At 45.0% G+C, this 17,092-nt stretch overlaps 2 protein-coding genes across 5 annotated transcripts in view; both read right to left on the bottom strand.

The window, feature by feature from the left end:
• RAB9A (RAB9A, member RAS oncogene family) overlaps nucleotides 1–12,899 on the bottom strand; it is a 58,303-nt gene extending 45,404 nt beyond the window's left edge. Inside the window, exons 1-2 of one of the 3 annotated variants that reach the window (XM_070289783.1) lie at nucleotides 12,812–12,899; nucleotides 9,445–9,550 (exon numbers count right to left, since the gene is read on the bottom strand). The gene's annotated coding sequence lies outside the window, so the exon portion shown is untranslated. Of the gene's footprint in view, nucleotides 1–9,444; nucleotides 9,551–12,811 lie in introns of those variants that run through there. The other 2 variants (XM_070289781.1, XM_070289784.1) reach the window with 2 other exon arrangements.
• LOC138930151 (transcription elongation factor A N-terminal and central domain-containing protein-like) lies at nucleotides 619–12,915 on the bottom strand. Of its 2 annotated transcripts, XM_070289779.1 has the most exons (4): nucleotides 12,812–12,894; nucleotides 9,445–9,550; nucleotides 7,031–7,115; nucleotides 619–2,594 (listed from the first exon to the last, which is right to left on the bottom strand). In XM_070289779.1, exons 3-4 carry the CDS (start codon nucleotides 7,053–7,055, stop codon nucleotides 1,435–1,437), a joined length of 1,185 nt encoding a protein of 394 aa, XP_070145880.1. In that variant the 5' UTR covers nucleotides 7,056–7,115; nucleotides 9,445–9,550; nucleotides 12,812–12,894; the 3' UTR covers nucleotides 619–1,434. The 2 variants fall into 2 exon arrangements, with proteins under 2 accessions (XP_070145880.1, XP_070145881.1); XM_070289780.1 differs by lacking the exon at nucleotides 7,031–7,115 and having other exon boundaries at nucleotides 12,812–12,915.
• Between the last annotated feature and the right edge of the window lie 4,177 nt (nucleotides 12,916–17,092).

Raw genomic sequence — 17,092 nt, 5'->3', positions numbered from 1 at the left:
TACTCCATTGTGTATATGTACCACAGCTTTCTTATCCATTCATCTGCTGATGGACATCTAGGTTGTTTCCATGTCCTGGCTATTATAAACAGTGCTGCGATGAACATTGGGGTACATGTGTCTCTTTCAATTCTGGTTTCCTCGGTGTGTATGCCCAGCAGTGGGATTGCTGGGTCATAAGGTAGTTCTATTTGCAATTTTTTAAGGAATCTCCACACTGTTCTCCATAGTGGCTGTATTAGTTTGCATTCCCACCAACAGTGCAGGAGGGTTCCCTTTTCTCCACACCCTCTCCAGCATTTATTGCTTGCAGATTTTTGGATCGCAGCCATTCTGACTGGTGTGAAGTGGTACCTCATTGTGGTTTTGATTTGCATTTCTCTAATGATGAGTGATGTTGAGCATCTTTTCATGTGTTTGTTAGCCATCCGTATGTCTTCTTTGGAGAAATGTCTATTTAGTTCTTTGGCCCATTTTTTGATTGGGTCGTTTATTTTTCTGGAATTGAGCTGCATAAGTTGCTTGTATATTTTTGAGATTAGTTGTTTGTCAGTTGCTTCATTTGCTATTATTTTCTCCCATTCAGAAGGCTGTCTTTTCACCTTGCTTATATTTTCCTTTGTTGTGCAGAAGCTTTTAATTTTAATTAGATCCCATTTGTTTATTTTTGCTTTTATTTCCAGAATTCTGGGAGGTGGATCATAGAGGATCGTGCTGTGATTTATGTCGGAGAGTGTTTTGCCTATGTTCTCCTCTAGGAGGAAAACATCTATTTCTGCTTTATTGACTATGCCAAAACCTTTGCTGCTGCTGCTGCTGCTGTGTCGCTTCAGTCGTGTCTGACTCTGTGTGACCCCATAGATGGCAGCCCACTAGGCTCCTCTGTCCCTGGGATTCTCCAGGCAAGAGTACTAGAGTGGGTTGTCATTGCCTTCTCTGAAAGGACTGCAAGGAGATCAAACTAGTCCATCATAAAGGAGATCAGTATTGAGTGTTCATTGGAAGGACTGATGTTGAAGGTGAAACTCCAGTACTTTGGCCACCTGATGTGAAGAGCTGACTCATCTGAAAAGACCCCAATGCTGGGAAAGATTGAAGGCGGGAGGAGAAGGGGACAACAGAGCATGAGATGGTTGGATGGCATCACCGACTCAATGGACATGAGTTTGAGTAAACTCCGGGAGTTGGTGATGGACAGGGAAGCCTGGCATGGTGCAGTTCATGGGGTCACAAAGAATCAGACACGACTGAGCGACTGAACTGAACTGAATCACTTTGCCATACACTTCAGACTAGTAAAACATTATAAATTAAATATAGCTCAATTAAGAAAAAGAATAGTATGTATAAGATTTAAAAGGCAAGCATAAAAAGGTGGTACAAATAAAAGATATCACTTCAGTTATCTGCTGTTAAAAGAACACTTATTTATAATCACAAGCACACCCACTTGCTATGATACCACTGCTCCCCACATTCATTGCAGATGACATAGGTCATCATTTCTTCATCTCGGCCTGGATTCCGCACCCAACTTGGAAGGAAGAGTGTCCCTCTGGGGATCACAGTGACCTGGCAGTTGAATTTCTCACAGCGCTCACATTTTATTTTCCTCGTCGGCGTGCCCTCCACCACTTGGGGCAGGTAATGTTCCCGTAAGGCAGATTTCGTGTAGGAGGCCCTCAACTGCTTCAGTTCCTGGCTGGCCATCTCCATGGCGGTCATTTTGGCAAATTCCCTCGGAGACATGGTCCCAGAGAGCAAGTTCTGCTGTAAGTGAGAATTGCGGGGGTTCCTTAGATTGGCCACTTTGCTGCGGATGCACGTTTTGTATTTTTGGAGGTTCTTGGGGTGAAGGGCAAAAACGTGTGCTTCGATTTCTTGTGCCAAGTTGGGCCACAGGTGGGCTCTGGGCTGGCCTGGGGAGGAGGCAGTTAGAGCTTCGTACAGCAGCTCTGTGCATCTGGCTCTCACGGGCACTATGGGGTCCGGCTGCCCACTCGCTGCCAGGTTGGTGGATTGAGGGTCCCGGGCGCTCAGAGGCACTGCCTTAGGATCTGCTCCGCCGCAGCTATCTTCCGGCACGATTGTTTCAACAGCTCCCGCCACATCTTGGGATGTGAAGAGAGAATTATGCCTGAAGCCACCCCGTACCTCCTCCTCCTGATTTGGGTCAGGAGGAAGTCCTCGATTTTCTTCTTGACTTCTACCCAGAGGAAATCGTTTAGGGCTGCCCTCTGGCTTGCAGAGAGTATCTTTATACAGCGCTTTCCATTCTGACAGCAGACGCTTGGCTTTCTGCTTCAGAGCCACCGTGGGGCAGTTTTTGAGGACTCTGTACACCGCCCTGACCACCCCCGTCTCCTGAAGGTGCTCTGGAGTCACATGCAGAGTTTCCAGCACAGTGAGGTGATGGCCGAGATCCTCAAAATTCCTTTGAGACATCAGCTGCTCGATAAGGGAAACTCTGGCCGCTATCTGGTTCTTGTCAGACATCGTTAGAGCTGCCAGGAAAAAAGGGCTTTCCATGTTCTCAAGCTTGCAATTGCCGGGCGCAGCTCCGTCATAAATGCACCGTGCTCTCTGCCAGTTACCTAGGCAGAGAAAAAGAAGAAGAAAGTCGCTCAGTCTTGTCTGACTCTTTGTGACCCCAGAGACTATACAGTCCATGGAATTATCCAGGCAAGAACACTGGAGTGGGTAGCCTTTCCCTTCTCCAGGGGATCTTCCCAAGTCAGGGATAGAACTCAGGTCTTCCGCATTGCAGGCGGATTCTTTACCCTCTGAGCCAGGCAGAGAAAGAGTTAGGTAATAAAAGTGGGTGTGACATGTTAGAAAATGCAATCTGCAATGCAGTATGGATCAGTCTCAAAAGTCTGAGTCTCAGCAGTTAAAACAACAACAACAACAACAACAACAACAAAACAGTGGCCCTGCATTAACAATCCCTTAAAGGAGGCCTGCTGAAAGAGCTGCTATAACTTTCCCATCTCCACTTTTACAAATGAACGCCCTTTCCAGATCAGGATTAGTCAACTCCTTTGTGTGGAATTTGGTGGTTATGTTGGGAATGAAAACATACCAATGTCAGCATCCATGGGGAAAGGCTGAGGAGGCCAGACTACTTTCCCCCTTGTTCAGCTATTTAAACTGAAGTCCTTGCTGATTTTATAGTTTTACTTTTAAAAATATATAGCTTTTATTGGCTGTACTGTGGCTTGTGGGATCTTAGTTCTCCAATCAGGGGCTGAACCTAAATTCTTAAAAAGATGGGGATACCAGACCACCAGACCTGCCTCCTGAGAAATCTGTATGCAAGTCAAGAAGCAACATATAGGACTGGACATGGAACAACAGACTGGTTCCAAATCAGGAAAGGAGTACGTCAAGGCTGTATATTGTCACCCTGCTTATTTAACTTATATGCAGAGTACATCATGAGAAACGCTGGGCTGGAGGAAGCACAAGCTGGAATCAAGATTGCTGGGAGAAATATCAATAACCTCAAATATGCAGATGACACCACCCGTATGGCAAAAAGCAAAGAAGAACTCAAGAGCTTCTTGATGAAAGTGAAAGAGGAGAGTGAAAAAGTTGGCTTAAAACTCAACATTCAGAAACTAAGATCATGGCATCTGGTCCCATCACTTCATGGCAAATAGACGGGGAAACAGTGGAAACAGTGGCAGACTTTTATTTTTGGGGGTTCCAAAATCACTGCAGATGGTGACTGCAGCCATGAAATTAAAAGATACTTGCTCCTTGGAAGGAAAGTTATGACCAACCTAGACAGCGTATTAAAAAGCAGAGACATTACTTTGCCAACAAATGTCCATCTAGTCACGGCTATGGTTTTTCCAGTAGTCATGTATGGATGTGAGAACTGGACTATAAAGAAAGCTGAGTGCCAAAGAATGGATGCTTTTGAACTGTGGTGTTGGAGAAGACTCTTAGGAGTCCCTTGGACTGCAAGAAGATCAAACCAGTCCATCCTAAAGGAAATCAGTCATGAATATTCATTGGAAGGACTGATGCTGAAGCTGAAACTCCAATCCTTTGGCCACCTGATGCAAAGAAGCGACTCACTGGAAAAGACCCTGATGCTGGGAAAGATTGAAGGCGAGAGGAGAAGGGGACAGCAGAGGATGAGATGGTTGGATGGCATCACTGACTCAATGGACATGATTTTGAGTAAACTCCAGGAGGTAGTCATGGACAGGGAGGGCTGGCATACTTCAGTCCATGGGGTCACAAAGAGTTGGACACGACTGAGCGACTGAACTGACTGACTGTGGCTTCTGGGATCTTAGTTCTCTGATCAGGGGCTAAACTCGGGTTCCCTGGAGTGGAAGCACGGATTTCTAACTTCTGGACTGCCAGGGAATTCCCTGATTTTATAGTTTTGAAGTAGAACTTTTCTGAATATAAAAGCATTTAAAGCAGAGCCAAAACCAGCTGCTGTTCAGAAGTCCCAAGGAATCTACAGAAATGATGAAACACCAAAGGTTGGGAGGCAGCTGGATGCAGGTCAGATGGGCCCCAACAGTCACCAGGTCACACGGTGCTGACATCTAAGTCTTCTGGACATCGGGGTCAAGGGTCTGACTCTGCAATCCAGAGGATTTAGGACTTTGGACTAATGGGTCTCTAGGCCAGAGCTTTGTTCCATTACCTTTCTCTGCCCGCGCCCCCTCCCCACTTTTAGGTGTAAAAAGCTGGTTGTGTCTGTGTGAACCTCACCCTGGGGCGGCAAAAGTTCACTTTATCTAACCCGTCTCTTTTTCTCTCCACCTAATGCACACAACCTTGCCTACAAATACCCTTGGATCTGTATCTGCCTGTTCGGTCTAAATGTGAACATAAGCATTTTGATGGCAGGGATATCATCTTTTCCAGACTCCATGGACTCTTATTTTATAGCACATGATATTAAATAACAATCACCAAAGACATAGGTTCACAACACTGAAGTGATTATAGAGATAGTAAATGCAGTCTTCCTAGACACCATCTGACAAGTGCTGTAAAGTTTAAGGTCCTTTTAGTCAGCAATTTTATTTCTAAAAATTTACTTTAAGGAAATGAGAGATGTGGAGGCTGTTATTGTAAGAATTTTCTGCAAACTTAGAAGAAACGATGAGGTTCCAAATGGTTAGCATTGCACACAAACATTCATAGCAGCATGGCTCGTAACAGACAATAAGTGGAAATAATCCAAATGTCTATCAACTGAGGAATCGAGAAACAAACCCTAATATATCCATACAATGGGATGTTGTCAATAAAATGAAATTCTGATACAGACAACTGGATGAGCCTTCAAAGCTTTATGCTAAATTGAAGACACAGAAGACCACATATTGTATGATTTCTTTTACATGAGATGTCCAGAATACACAAATCTAGAGACAGAATGTAAAGTCTTGGTGGACGAGGGCTGGGATGGAGGGAATCGGGGAACCAGTGGGGTGGAATGAAGAGGTGGTGGCTATTACTGGGTACACAGCTTTTCTTGGGGGAGGTACAAATTCTTCTCTCAAACTGACTGTGGTAACCACTGCACAGCTGTGAATATGATTTTTAAAACCCCAGGAAACTGTACACTTAAACTAGGTGAATTTATGGTATAAAAAGTGTATCTGAACAAAGCTGTTATTTAAAAACAACATCGAGGGAATGCCTTGGCAGTCCAGCGGTTAGGACTCAGTAGTCTCAGTGCTGAGGGCCTGGGTTCAATCCCTGTTCAGGGGACCAAGATCCCATAAGCTGTGCAGTGTGACCAAAAAAAAAAAAAGCTAAAAATTAATAAAAATAAAAACAACATCTAAAGTCCATTTATTTTTATCTTTACTATTTTTTCTGGTCATGCTGCACAACTTGTGGGATCCAAAGTCTGATCCAAATTTTATTTAAAAATCACATGTGAAGAGAAAAGACTGAAAATAGATACAAAAAATTCCTGACAGTGTTACTTTCTGAATAGTAAGATCTTAAGTGATTTTTGTTTGTTCTTTTACTCTTTTTTAGTATTTTCTATTGATGTATACATATGCACTGTTTTCCTAACCAGGAAAGTTATGGGTCTATTACAATTTCACGATAAACCCTATATGTTCCAGAGATTTGCTTACTGAAAATGCCATGGTACATGGATCATCCTAGTCCTACTGCCGCTTGGAATCAGGACACCAGAAGGCAAGCGCCTCACCTCACCTGTGACTGCATTCATATCAGCTCTCACCTTCCACAGAAGCCCACTGCTGCACTGCAAACAGCCCCATCTCCCCTCAAACCTGATCCCCAAATATGAACAGGTGATCACCCACAGCTACAACTCTGAGGTTCCTACTGGTTTTCCCCCATTGCATAGTGCACATGATCAAGGTTCTGGGTCTTATATTTTTTACCACCTGGTGGTATTTTTTATTTATTATTCTTTTTTAAAGCCAGTTAACAAGAACTCAATGGGCCACTGATTCTGGATTGTAAGTGGTATTCTCTAATTATCGAGAACTGGTACTTCAAGATCCTTGTTTTTCCTTTTGGAATTCCATTTCTTTTTTTGAATGATCAGAATGAAGATTTACGTATTGACTAATTCTTTTGTACATAAAGTTTTATTGGAACACAATCCTACCCATTTACTTATATATTGTTCCTTTTAAAATTTTATTGTAGTTGGTTTACAATGTTGTGTTAATTTCTGCTGTATAACAAAGTGATTCAGTTATACATGAATATTCTTTTTCATATTCTTTCCCATGATGGCTTATCACAGGATGCTGAATATAGTTCCCTGCGCTCTATGGTAAGACCTTGTTGTTTATCCATTTGTATACAGCAGTTTGCATCTGCTAATCCCAAACTCCCAATCCTTCCCTCTCACCCTGTCCTCCTGGCAACCCCCGTCTGTTCTCTTTGTCTGTGAGTCTGCTTCTGTTTCAGAGATAGGTTCATTTGCATCACATTTTAGATTCCATAGCTAAGTGATATCATATAGCATTTGTTTTTCTCTTTCTGACTTACTCACTTAGTATGATAATCTCTAGGTCCATCCATGTTGCTGCAAATGTCAGTATTTCATTGGAATCCACTGCAACAGTAAAAGGGTCTTCCTAAAGAATCAAAGGCTCAGTCAACAAAGAACAGGCAAGACAGCACAGAAAAATTAAAAATACACATCCTCACTTGCTGACTACTGCTCTCAGCATGTCTGCTTGAGATCTCGGGACCTGGAGGAAGTCAAGCAAGGGAGTCACGTCGGTCCGGTCACAAGGAGCTCAGGGCACTTGAACCCTCCCCCATGTGTAGGAACGTTTCCTAGCAAGGACTCAGTCTCCTCACGTTCTACACTCATTCTCTACGCTTCGTTACCTGAGAAAGCAGGATTCAACTGGGCTGGATGTCAGCAAGGGGGTTAATAAGACAACACTGGTCTAGAGTTCCCCCAAGGAGGTTAGGCAATCTTTAACTCAGGTCAAATTTCTCAATGAAAGGTCAGAGCTTTAAGGGGATTCTGAAGGCGAAGTTAATTGTAGCTTCAGGGTTTCAGGGAGATGGAAGCATTGTTTCTTGAAACTTTCTTTACTCATGGAAACCTACTGAAGTTAAAGGTTTCATATATATGCACACTCTGCTCTTCACTTCATAACCCTTTTATTTACTGTTCCTCTACATTTTAAAATTTTTAATTGCGGTAAAAATGCACATGTAATTTATCATCTTAACCATTTTGACATGGATGGTTCACTAAGGACATTGACACTGTTGTGCAACCAGCTTTTGGAATGCTAGTTGTCTTGCAAAACAAACTTTGCACCTATTCAACAGCTCTCCACGTCTTTCTACCCTGCATTCCCTAGTAACCATCATTCTACTGTCTGAGTTTGACTACTTTAGATACCTCATATAAGTGGAATCATACAGTATCTGCCTTTTTGTGTCGGGCTTATTTCACACAGCATAATGCTCTCAAGGTTCATCCACATCAGAGTGTCTGTCAGAATTCCCCTCCTTTCAAGGCTAGATACTATTCCACTGGATGGGTAGACCACGTGTGTTTATCCATCCATCTGCTGATGGACACTTGAATTGCTTCCACCTTTGGGCTCTTGTCAAGAATGCTGCCATGAACATGAATGCATAGATATCTTTCTGCTTTCAGTTCTGTCGGGTATTTACCCAAAAGTGGGGTTGCTGGATCATATAGGCATTCTATTTTCAATTTTTTGAGAAACTGCCATATATATATTTTTTGGAGGAGAAAGTGGCATTATTACTTTGCAAGGCAAACTGGGAACACAGCAGGCTGATCCCTCAAGAACTGTGTGCCTCTCTTCCATATTTTCTGCAGCATTTCAATGATGTCAAACTTTCTATTCTCCCTGTAGGACAGTCATGTTGATAGAAAGCAATTTATTGCCTTAGGAGCCTGTTGTATGTAAGCAACTGGGATATAACATTTTGAGAACTGCCATAAAAAGATGAAGTAGGCTGTGTGTCCAGTTTAGAGTTCTACACAGTTCACTGAATAAATATCTGTTATGTATCTCGTACACGATAGATGCTGAACCTAACAAGATACTCTCTGCCATAAAGGAGCTGGCAGCCCGGCAGAACACAGACAAGAAACTGGCAAATACAAGGACAGGCACCACTGCTAAGGGGCACGCGTAGGAGGGATACACAAACCAAACCTCTACTTCCAGCTGTCTGGCCGGCTCCAGTTCTTCACTGCTTTCACTCTATGCACGACATTTTGTTAGAGGGATCATCTTCTAGTAGAGATTTCAGCAAAAGGACCCCTCCTTTTCTTGCTTAAGGCCCTTCAGAAGTTCCCCTCTGCTCCCAGGATGGAGCCCAAGGTCCCTGGCCAGTAGTCAAAAGCCCCTTTCCAGCCTCCTTTGTGATCTGACTGAATCACTGGCAGGCACTTGCATCTCCCAGCTCAGTGCCTTTGCTCCACTAGCTCTCTGAGCCTGTGTGTGGTTCTCCCTCTTGCCTGCAAATCCATGTCATCTGGAGAACTTACACAGCCAAAACAAAAACACTGCCAGGGCCTCACCCCAGACAGAATGAATTTGAATCTCTGCGGGCAGGCCTGGGCACGTTGCAGCTCTCCAGGTGACTGTGATCTAAACCAGAGCCATCACCACGGCCCTGAACACACAGGCACAACTCCTCTCCCGCAGCAGGACTGGCCCAGCTCGTGGGCCTCCACCCAAAGGCAGTTCCCGAACTGCTCCTGGGCTGAATGCACACCACCTCTCCGACTTCACATTCTGCTGGAGGGAGCCTCATTAAATTGGGAAATGTTTAAAACAAAAAATAAAGTCCTCCTGTGTGCAACTCGCCCGAAAACCTTCTCTACAAATTCCAACCAGCGATTGCAATGTTTTCAGTGTCACTGTGTGCCCAGTCCCCTGCATTCACTCCTGCACTTACCTCTTAACAGCGGAAAGCACTGCAAGTGGAGTAAGTCTGTGTGCTATAGACGCTCATCTCCATCTTCACAGGTACAGGGCTACCGCCATCTTACAGAGGAGGAAACCTGTTAAGAACATCAAAGATTTGTACATTTTCTCCCCCCATGGTGCATATCACACTGAAGAGGAGAGTGAAAAAGCTGGCTTAAAACTCAACATTCAAAAAACGAAGATCATGGCATCCGCTCCCATCACTTCATGGCAAATAGATGGGGAAACAATGGAAACAGTAAGAGATTTTATTTTCTTGGGCTCCAAAATCACTGCAGATGGTGACTGGAGTCATGAAATTAAAAGACGCTTGCTCCTTGGAAGAAAAGCTATGACAAACCTAAATAGTATATTAAAAAACACAGACATTACTTTGCCAACAAAGGTGTGTCTTGTCAAAGCTATGGTTTTTCCAGTAGTCATGTAGGGATGTGAGAGTTGGACCATAACGAAAGCTGAGTGCCGAAGAACTGATGCTTTTGAACTGGGGCTCTGAAGAAGATTCTTGAGAGTCCCTTGGACTGCAAGGAGATAAAACCAGTCCAACCTAAAGGAAATCAGTCCTGAATATTCACTGGAAGGACTGATGCTGAAGCTCAAGCTCCAATACTTTGGCCACCTGATGCAAAGAACTGACTCATTGGAAAAGACCCTGATGCTGGGAAAGACTGAAGGCAGAAGGGGATGACAAAGGAGGCAATGGGTGGATGGCATCATCAATTCGATGGACATGAGTTTGATCAAGTTCTGGGAGTTAGTGATGGACAAGGAAACCCGCTTGCAGTCCATGGGGTTGCAAAGAGTCAGACACAACTGAGCGACTGAACTGAACTGAATCACACTACATCATTTTTTCTTGTCTGCTTTCCCTACAAGACCACAGAAGAATGATGTCTGTTTCATTCTCTGATACACATCTGGCAAACACCTGGCCAGGGCTCACTATTACTCAACAAATTCTCCCCTCTCTGCTTGTGAGCATCATCCTTTGCACCAGACGGGCTTGCTTGTACCCACTGCACCTAAGCCCCTCAGGTTCTTCCATGGGAAACATACCTTATCTCAATTTTAGTTTAGAAAATCATTTCAAAATATTCTAGTTTAAAAAACAAAACAAAACAAAACAAAACAGCACAGTGCCTCCTGTGGGCTAATCAGGACGCCAGGAGTCAAGTCATTTGGGGATAAGGAAGGACTAGAAGGTACAGTTCCCAGAAGTATGATGAGTATGTTGGAGGTGGAGGGAGAATACAACATCATAGGATTAATATGAGAATTAAAAGGGATAGTTCTTACAAAGTCCTTGGAACTATGTCACACACTAAGCCCAACTGAGGATTATATAGCAATGAAGAGGAATAATATATATTCATTATATATACAATGAGGAGATTTACATGTATCTACCATACTGACATTGTTCGAGAGCAGAGGTTCAGCAAACTTTTTCTATAAAAGGCCAGATGGTAAATACTTTAGGCTTTGTAGTCCATCCAGCTTCTGTATGGACTACTCAGTTGCACTGTTCTTGTAGCAGGAACAGCAGCCACAGACAATATAAACATTGTGTTAGTGGGTGGTTCAGACCGTAAAGAATCTGCCTGTAATGTGGGAGACCCGAGTTCGATCCCTAAGTTGAGAAGATCCCCTGGAGAAGGAAATGGCAACCCACTCCAGTATTCTTGCCTAGAGAATTCCATGGACAGAAGAGCCTGGTGGGCTACAGTCCATGGGGTCCCAAAGAGTCAGATACACCAGCCACAAAAAATATATAAATGAACAGATATGGCTTTGCTACAATAAATCTCTTTTTCAAAGACAGAAAGGCTGGATTTGGTTGCAGGCAGTGCTGTCCAACAGCAGTATAGCAGCAAGCCAGACAAAGAATTTAAAAATCTCTAGTGGCCACAGAAAAAAATATAAACAGGTGAAATTAGTAATAAATCGCTTTGTCCTGTCTGACTCTTTGTGACCCCATGGACTGCAGCCTACCAGGCTCCTCCGTCCATGGAATTTTCCAGGCAAGAGTATTGGAGTGGGTTGCGATTTCCTTCTCCAGGGGATCTTCCCGACCCAGGGATCGAACCCATGTCTCCTGCATTGCAGGCAGATGCTTTACCATCTGAGCCACCAAGGAAGCCATTTTATTTAACCCAGTGTATCCCAAACACTGCCATTTCAACACTTTGATTGATATTAACAAATTGAGATAGTTCGTATTCTCTTTTTCGTACGAATTCTCCAAAATTCGCCATTTTACACTCAATGCACATCTCAGTTCGGACTAGGCACATTTCAGCTACTCAGCCTTATGGACCTAGTTGCTACCATACTGGACAATTCTAGAGCATATGCTAGAACCGATAATGCTGAGATACACACCTATATCCTTACTCAATACATATCAAAAACAGAGTTTATACAGTGCCCAAAATATCTGTTGAATGAATGCATACAAAACCTTGTTAGTATTAACTGATGTCACAGGTATATGCAGAAAGTGCACACATCTGTTCTAAAAGCTAACAACAGATCAAAGAGAAATTTCCAAAGTGAAAGTGAAATTGCTAAGTCATGGAGGACTAGCCTACCAGGCTCCTCCCCTCATGGGATTCTCCAGGCAAGAGTACTGGAGTGGGTTGCCTTTTCCTTCTCCCGGATCTTCATGGGATTCTCCAGGCAAGAGTACTGAAGTGGGTTGCCATTTCCTTCTCCAGGAGATCATCCTGACCCAGGGATCGAACCCGGGTCTCCTGCATTCCAGGCAAACGCTTTAACCTCTGAGCCACCAGGGAAGCACAAAAGCTGGTAACAAATCAGCAATAACCTAGACGAGTTTAGACCTAAGATCTAAAGAAAAAATTTAAAATTCTAGTCACAACCCAGGTACACCTCTCTGGCTATACAGGCAGTGTCTTACTCTATGGCGAGAAATTATGCTGCCAGGAGCGTCGCAGTTTCTGAAGCGGCACAATACTGCGCTAGCGCCCTTCTGCTTTATGACGACCAATAGCAAATGTGCAGCGAGGGGAAGGGACGGGCACAAGCGCCCACTCAGGCCTGGGTTCGGGTTCCAGTGGGTGGGGTGGGGTGACAAGCAAAGTCGGCTGCACGACTTCCAAGGGTGACAGCCTGGCACCCAGCACGCAGGGAGCGGCGGCCCCGAGGGATCTACCCACGCTCGGCTGGAGCAGAGGGGAAGGCGAAAGCACGTCCGGGTCTACCGGCCCCGGCAACACTGAGAGCCTCCCCGAGCGGGGTGGGCTTCCACTGGGAACAACTGTGTCGCCTGTCTGCAGCCAAAGAGACATTGGCGAAACCTGCACACCGCTCACCGAGAAGCACGGGCGGAACCCGGAAGTCCTCGGTGTCCTCGGTGTCCTCGGTGTCCTCGGTGCCCGAGAGGGCTTCCGGTCCCAGGGCGGGACCACGGAAGCTCAACCAATCATCCCTCAGACTAGAGAACAAGGCGCGGGACTCGACGCATGCGTGCTAGGGAAGTGGCGTCTGCGCAGAGCGATCGGCCGGCGAGAGGCCGGCGAGAGGCCCCGTGCACCCGTAGACCCCGCAGCTCCCAAATTCTGGTCCTGGTCTGGAGCCGGCAATCTGCAGCCAGCCACGAATGGAAAAAAAATAAAAAGAAATAAACAAACAGCCCCACTGTTGCTTTTGAGCATCGAAGTTTGTTGAACTACCCTCTCCATTTCCCATCAAGACAGCGCTAGGCTAAATGTTGACAACACTTCTGGCGAAAATGAATTTACTTAACGCGGTAATTAATTCAACAAGCACTTATTGCACCCCTCGCATGCATCGGTTGATATGAAAGCAGAAGACATGCATTAAGGAGCCTTGTGCATGCTGCGTGTCCCACCTGTACACATGCTTTCCCTGCCAGGATCCCATAAAGACACCCTGATGGTGGGACTAGAGAAAGTGGCAGCCTTCTTTGCTGATCCTTTACTCTAGGGTAACTTGGGGGACGGTTCAAGGAAGCAGGGGGACTGTATGATTGAGCCACATTTTAAACATTACCTAGAAGGAGGGAAGACAGGACCAGGACTAATGCTGTAATCAGTAACGCAGGAGCAGCGACTCCATCTTAAAACTTGAAGCAGTGCGGATTTATCCTAGATGTAATCTAAGAGACTAGTTTCAACAGGCTATTGTTATGAAATTGTTTCCAGCACAAGAACAAAGTGAGACACCTATTAATCTAATTTATTGAACAGTCCTGGCTCTGTGAGATATAAGTAAGAAGAAACGTTAAATTTTTTCTCACCACTGCCTTGAAACACACTCTGTTGGCTCTCTCTGCATCTTGGCTGGTCTAGGGCTGGAGCTTGAGGCTTGAGCAAATCCCACAGCTCCTTTTCCTTCCAGTTTTATTGACATATAACTGACGTGCAGCACTGTATAAGTTTGGGCTTCCCATGAGGCTCAGTTGGTAAAGAATCTGCCTGCAATGCGAGAGACCTGGGTTCGATTCCTGGGTTGGGAAGATCTCCTGAAGAAGGGAAAGGCTATCCACTGCAGTATTCTGGCCTGGAGAATTCCATGGACTGTATAGTCCATGTGGTCACAAAGTGTTGGACACGACTGAACAACTTTCACTTTCACTGTATAAGTTTAAAATGTACAGCATAATGATTTGACTTATATACATCATGAAATTATGACCACAGTATGTTTACTGAACATCCATCATCTCATATAAAAATAAAAGGAAAAAATTGTTTTCCTTGTGATGAAAGCTCCCAGAATTTACCCTGAACAACTTTCATATTCAACATACAGTGATTGTTAATTATCTTTATCACGTTGTACATTATAGCCCTACTGCTAACTTGTAATTGGAGAAGGAAATGGCAACCCACTCCAGTGTTCTTGCCTGGAGAATCTCAGGGATGGGGGGCCTGGTGGGCTGCCGTCTATGGGGTCGCACAGAGTCGGACACGAGTGAAGCAACTTAGCAGCAGCAGCAGCAAACTTGTAACTGGAGTTTCGTGTGTTTTGACTACCTTCATCCAATTCCCCTTCCCCTTGCCTCCCCATAGGTTTTTCTAGTCACTTTCAGTATAAAGAAACAATCTTAAGTTATTAAAAAGTCCATTCTAATCAGATCTTTGATTGCTTATCCAATTCAAAGCAGCAATACTCCCTCAGTTCAGGTGTGATCTGTAACTCTGTGGACCAGCAAAGAACACCTGGATCTATTCCTTCACTATCTTCTTGTACCCTTTCTCGGCTTCCTGTGCTATTTTCTGGTCTCTCCAGGATAAGGACAGGAAGAAGGAGGGGTAAAAAGTTTTATCTGATTAATATTGTGGATTGAATTGTGCTCCGCCTCCCCCAGAAAGATATACTCACTTCCTAACACTGGAACCTATGAATGTCACCTTATTTTTTAAAAAAAAGAAGGGGGGGCTCTTTATAGATATAATTAAGTTATAGATCCTGAGATAAGATCATCTCGGATGACCTGGGTGGATCTAACCCTAGTGATGAGTATCTTTAGAAAAGACGAAAGAGAAGACACAGAGACAGAGGAGAAGCCATTGAAGATCAAGGTGGGCATCAGGGTGATGCACCCACAAGCCAAGAGACTCCTAGCGCCACAAGAAGCAAGGAAGGATTCTCCCCAGAGGTTTTTGGAGGAGCATGGTCCTGCCAACACTTTGAGGTTGAACTTATAGCTCCAGAACTGAGACAATAGATTTCCGTTGTTTGAAGCCACCCAGTTTTTTATGGCAGCCACAGGAAACTAATTAACGATGGTGTTACCTGATATCGGGGCACTCTGGATGCTGATATTCAAAGGCTGCCTCTTTTGTGTGCTCACTTTGGGGATATTTTTTGGAGACCCCTCCTTGCTGCGGGGCCCCTATGCACCCATTCTCTGGTTCAGATGGTACAGTGGTTGACTACCGGCTCCTGCACTTAGTGGCATGTTGCACCCAGCCTTCTGTTGAGTCAGGCCACCTGCAGACAGGCCTCTTAGGTGAGGTCCTTCCAGAATCACCCAGCTACTTGCTTGCTATGCACTTAGCCCTTGGGAAAGTCCTATCAGCTCTGCCCCCCCTCCCCACCCCGCTGCAAGCCCTGGAACCAGAGGCTGCTCCCTCTGCCATCAGAGGTAGACTTGCCGGAAAGGCTGGAGGAAGTTTCTAGAATTCTAACAACCATCTTCCAATTTTGCCTTCTCTTGTGCATCAGCTGAAAAGGGGTGACATACCATGGTTGGCAGATGTAGTGTTGGGCTCCCCACTTAGCCCCATGTAGACTGTCTCTCTAGAAGAGTGCCTGGCGGGCGCTTAAACACTGAGCTCAGATCTAGGTGGAATCAAAGTCAGGAAATTCCCATTTCCATACCTCTTGTTCTCCCCTCCCACACCTTCTGTCCATTCTGCCCTTCCTCTGGAAGGGAAGTTCTTCTACCACAGATCTGTGGCAACAGAGTAGGAGAGAATGAAGGATCCACAAGCTGGGCTCCCATTACTTGGTGGTACATATCATTCAAGAGGCAGCGAAACAACACAGATACTACTTGGTCACTGTTGGCGGGGGAGGGCTTCACAATCCATGTAATCAGCAAAATAGAGAAAAAGTACAAAAAGAGACGGGATGAAAGGATACCAACTCAAATAATGCCGCATGTCTATTCAGCTGATTCCCGCGTTGCTGTTAACAAGTTCGAGCTGAAGCCCACCCCCTGGGATGTCACTCTGTCAGTGACCTGTTACCATGAGGAATGCATCTACCTGTGATGTGGACTATTCTATGAGAGCCCCCACTGCATTTGGTTCTCAGGGTTTTCTTTCAAAAGGGTGTCACTTTGTAAGAGCATTTCATCAGAGGAGCAGCATGCGTCTGACTCTTTGTGACTATAGCCCACCAGGCTCCTCTGTCCATGGGATTCTCCAGGCAGGAATGCTGGAGTGGGTTGCCATGCCCTCCTTCAGGGGATCTTCCCCACCCAGGGATCGAACCCAGGTCTCCTGCATTGTAGGCGGATTCCTTACCATCTGAGCCACCAGGGAAGCCCAAGAAGTAAGCAGTGAACTAAAATCCATTGACGTATGCTGCTTCCTTGGTCTTTCGTGCTTGTAGCCCACAGCCTGAAGGCTTACTGTCCCAGATTCACCACTGTACGCAGCATCCTCAGACCCCCTTTCCCCACATAACCAGGGCGTGCTGCCAGAAGCGACCATTCATCAGGAACGACAATATGAAGGAGAACCATGCTCATCCCAGGTCTTCTGAGTCTTCAGCGGGAGATGCATTTACCCAGAAGTGCACCATTCTGATTTATGGTGCCCAAGAGAAGCAGTTTTTCCATTTCAGCCTCACTTTCCCCCCATAACAACCTACCATACTGTAGTTGCTACGTCATTTGGTGCATACAACAGTATTTATGTTGTTATTCATTTCAAACCTGACCCAAACACCACCTAGGTTTCTAGCTGCTGAAGACGATGAAGGTGTTCACCTCCTTGTCGTGACAAGAATAAATCACTTAGCTTGCTATGTTGCTTCGGACAATTACATGTACTCAATGCCAGCTTTTATGTGACGGCGTTCATGTGGTGGACTCAGACAGGTTTCGCAACCCAGCT

Source organism: Ovis canadensis, chromosome X (assembly GCF_042477335.2).
Source record: "Ovis canadensis isolate MfBH-ARS-UI-01 breed Bighorn chromosome X, ARS-UI_OviCan_v2, whole genome shotgun sequence".
Taxonomy (NCBI): Eukaryota; Metazoa; Chordata; class Mammalia; order Artiodactyla; family Bovidae; genus Ovis; species Ovis canadensis.
The sequence above is the reverse complement of the archived record's forward strand: the minus strand, read 5'-3'. Positions and strand labels throughout refer to the sequence as shown.

Coding starts and splice junctions, on each gene's coding strand:
- LOC138930151 (XM_070289779.1), bottom strand. CDS start 7,055: ATGGACCTAGAGATTATCATACTAA. Junction 2,595..7,030: donor CCTAGAGATTATCATACTAA/GTGAGTAAGTCA, acceptor TTCTCTGCCTAG/GTAACTGGCAGAGAGCACGG.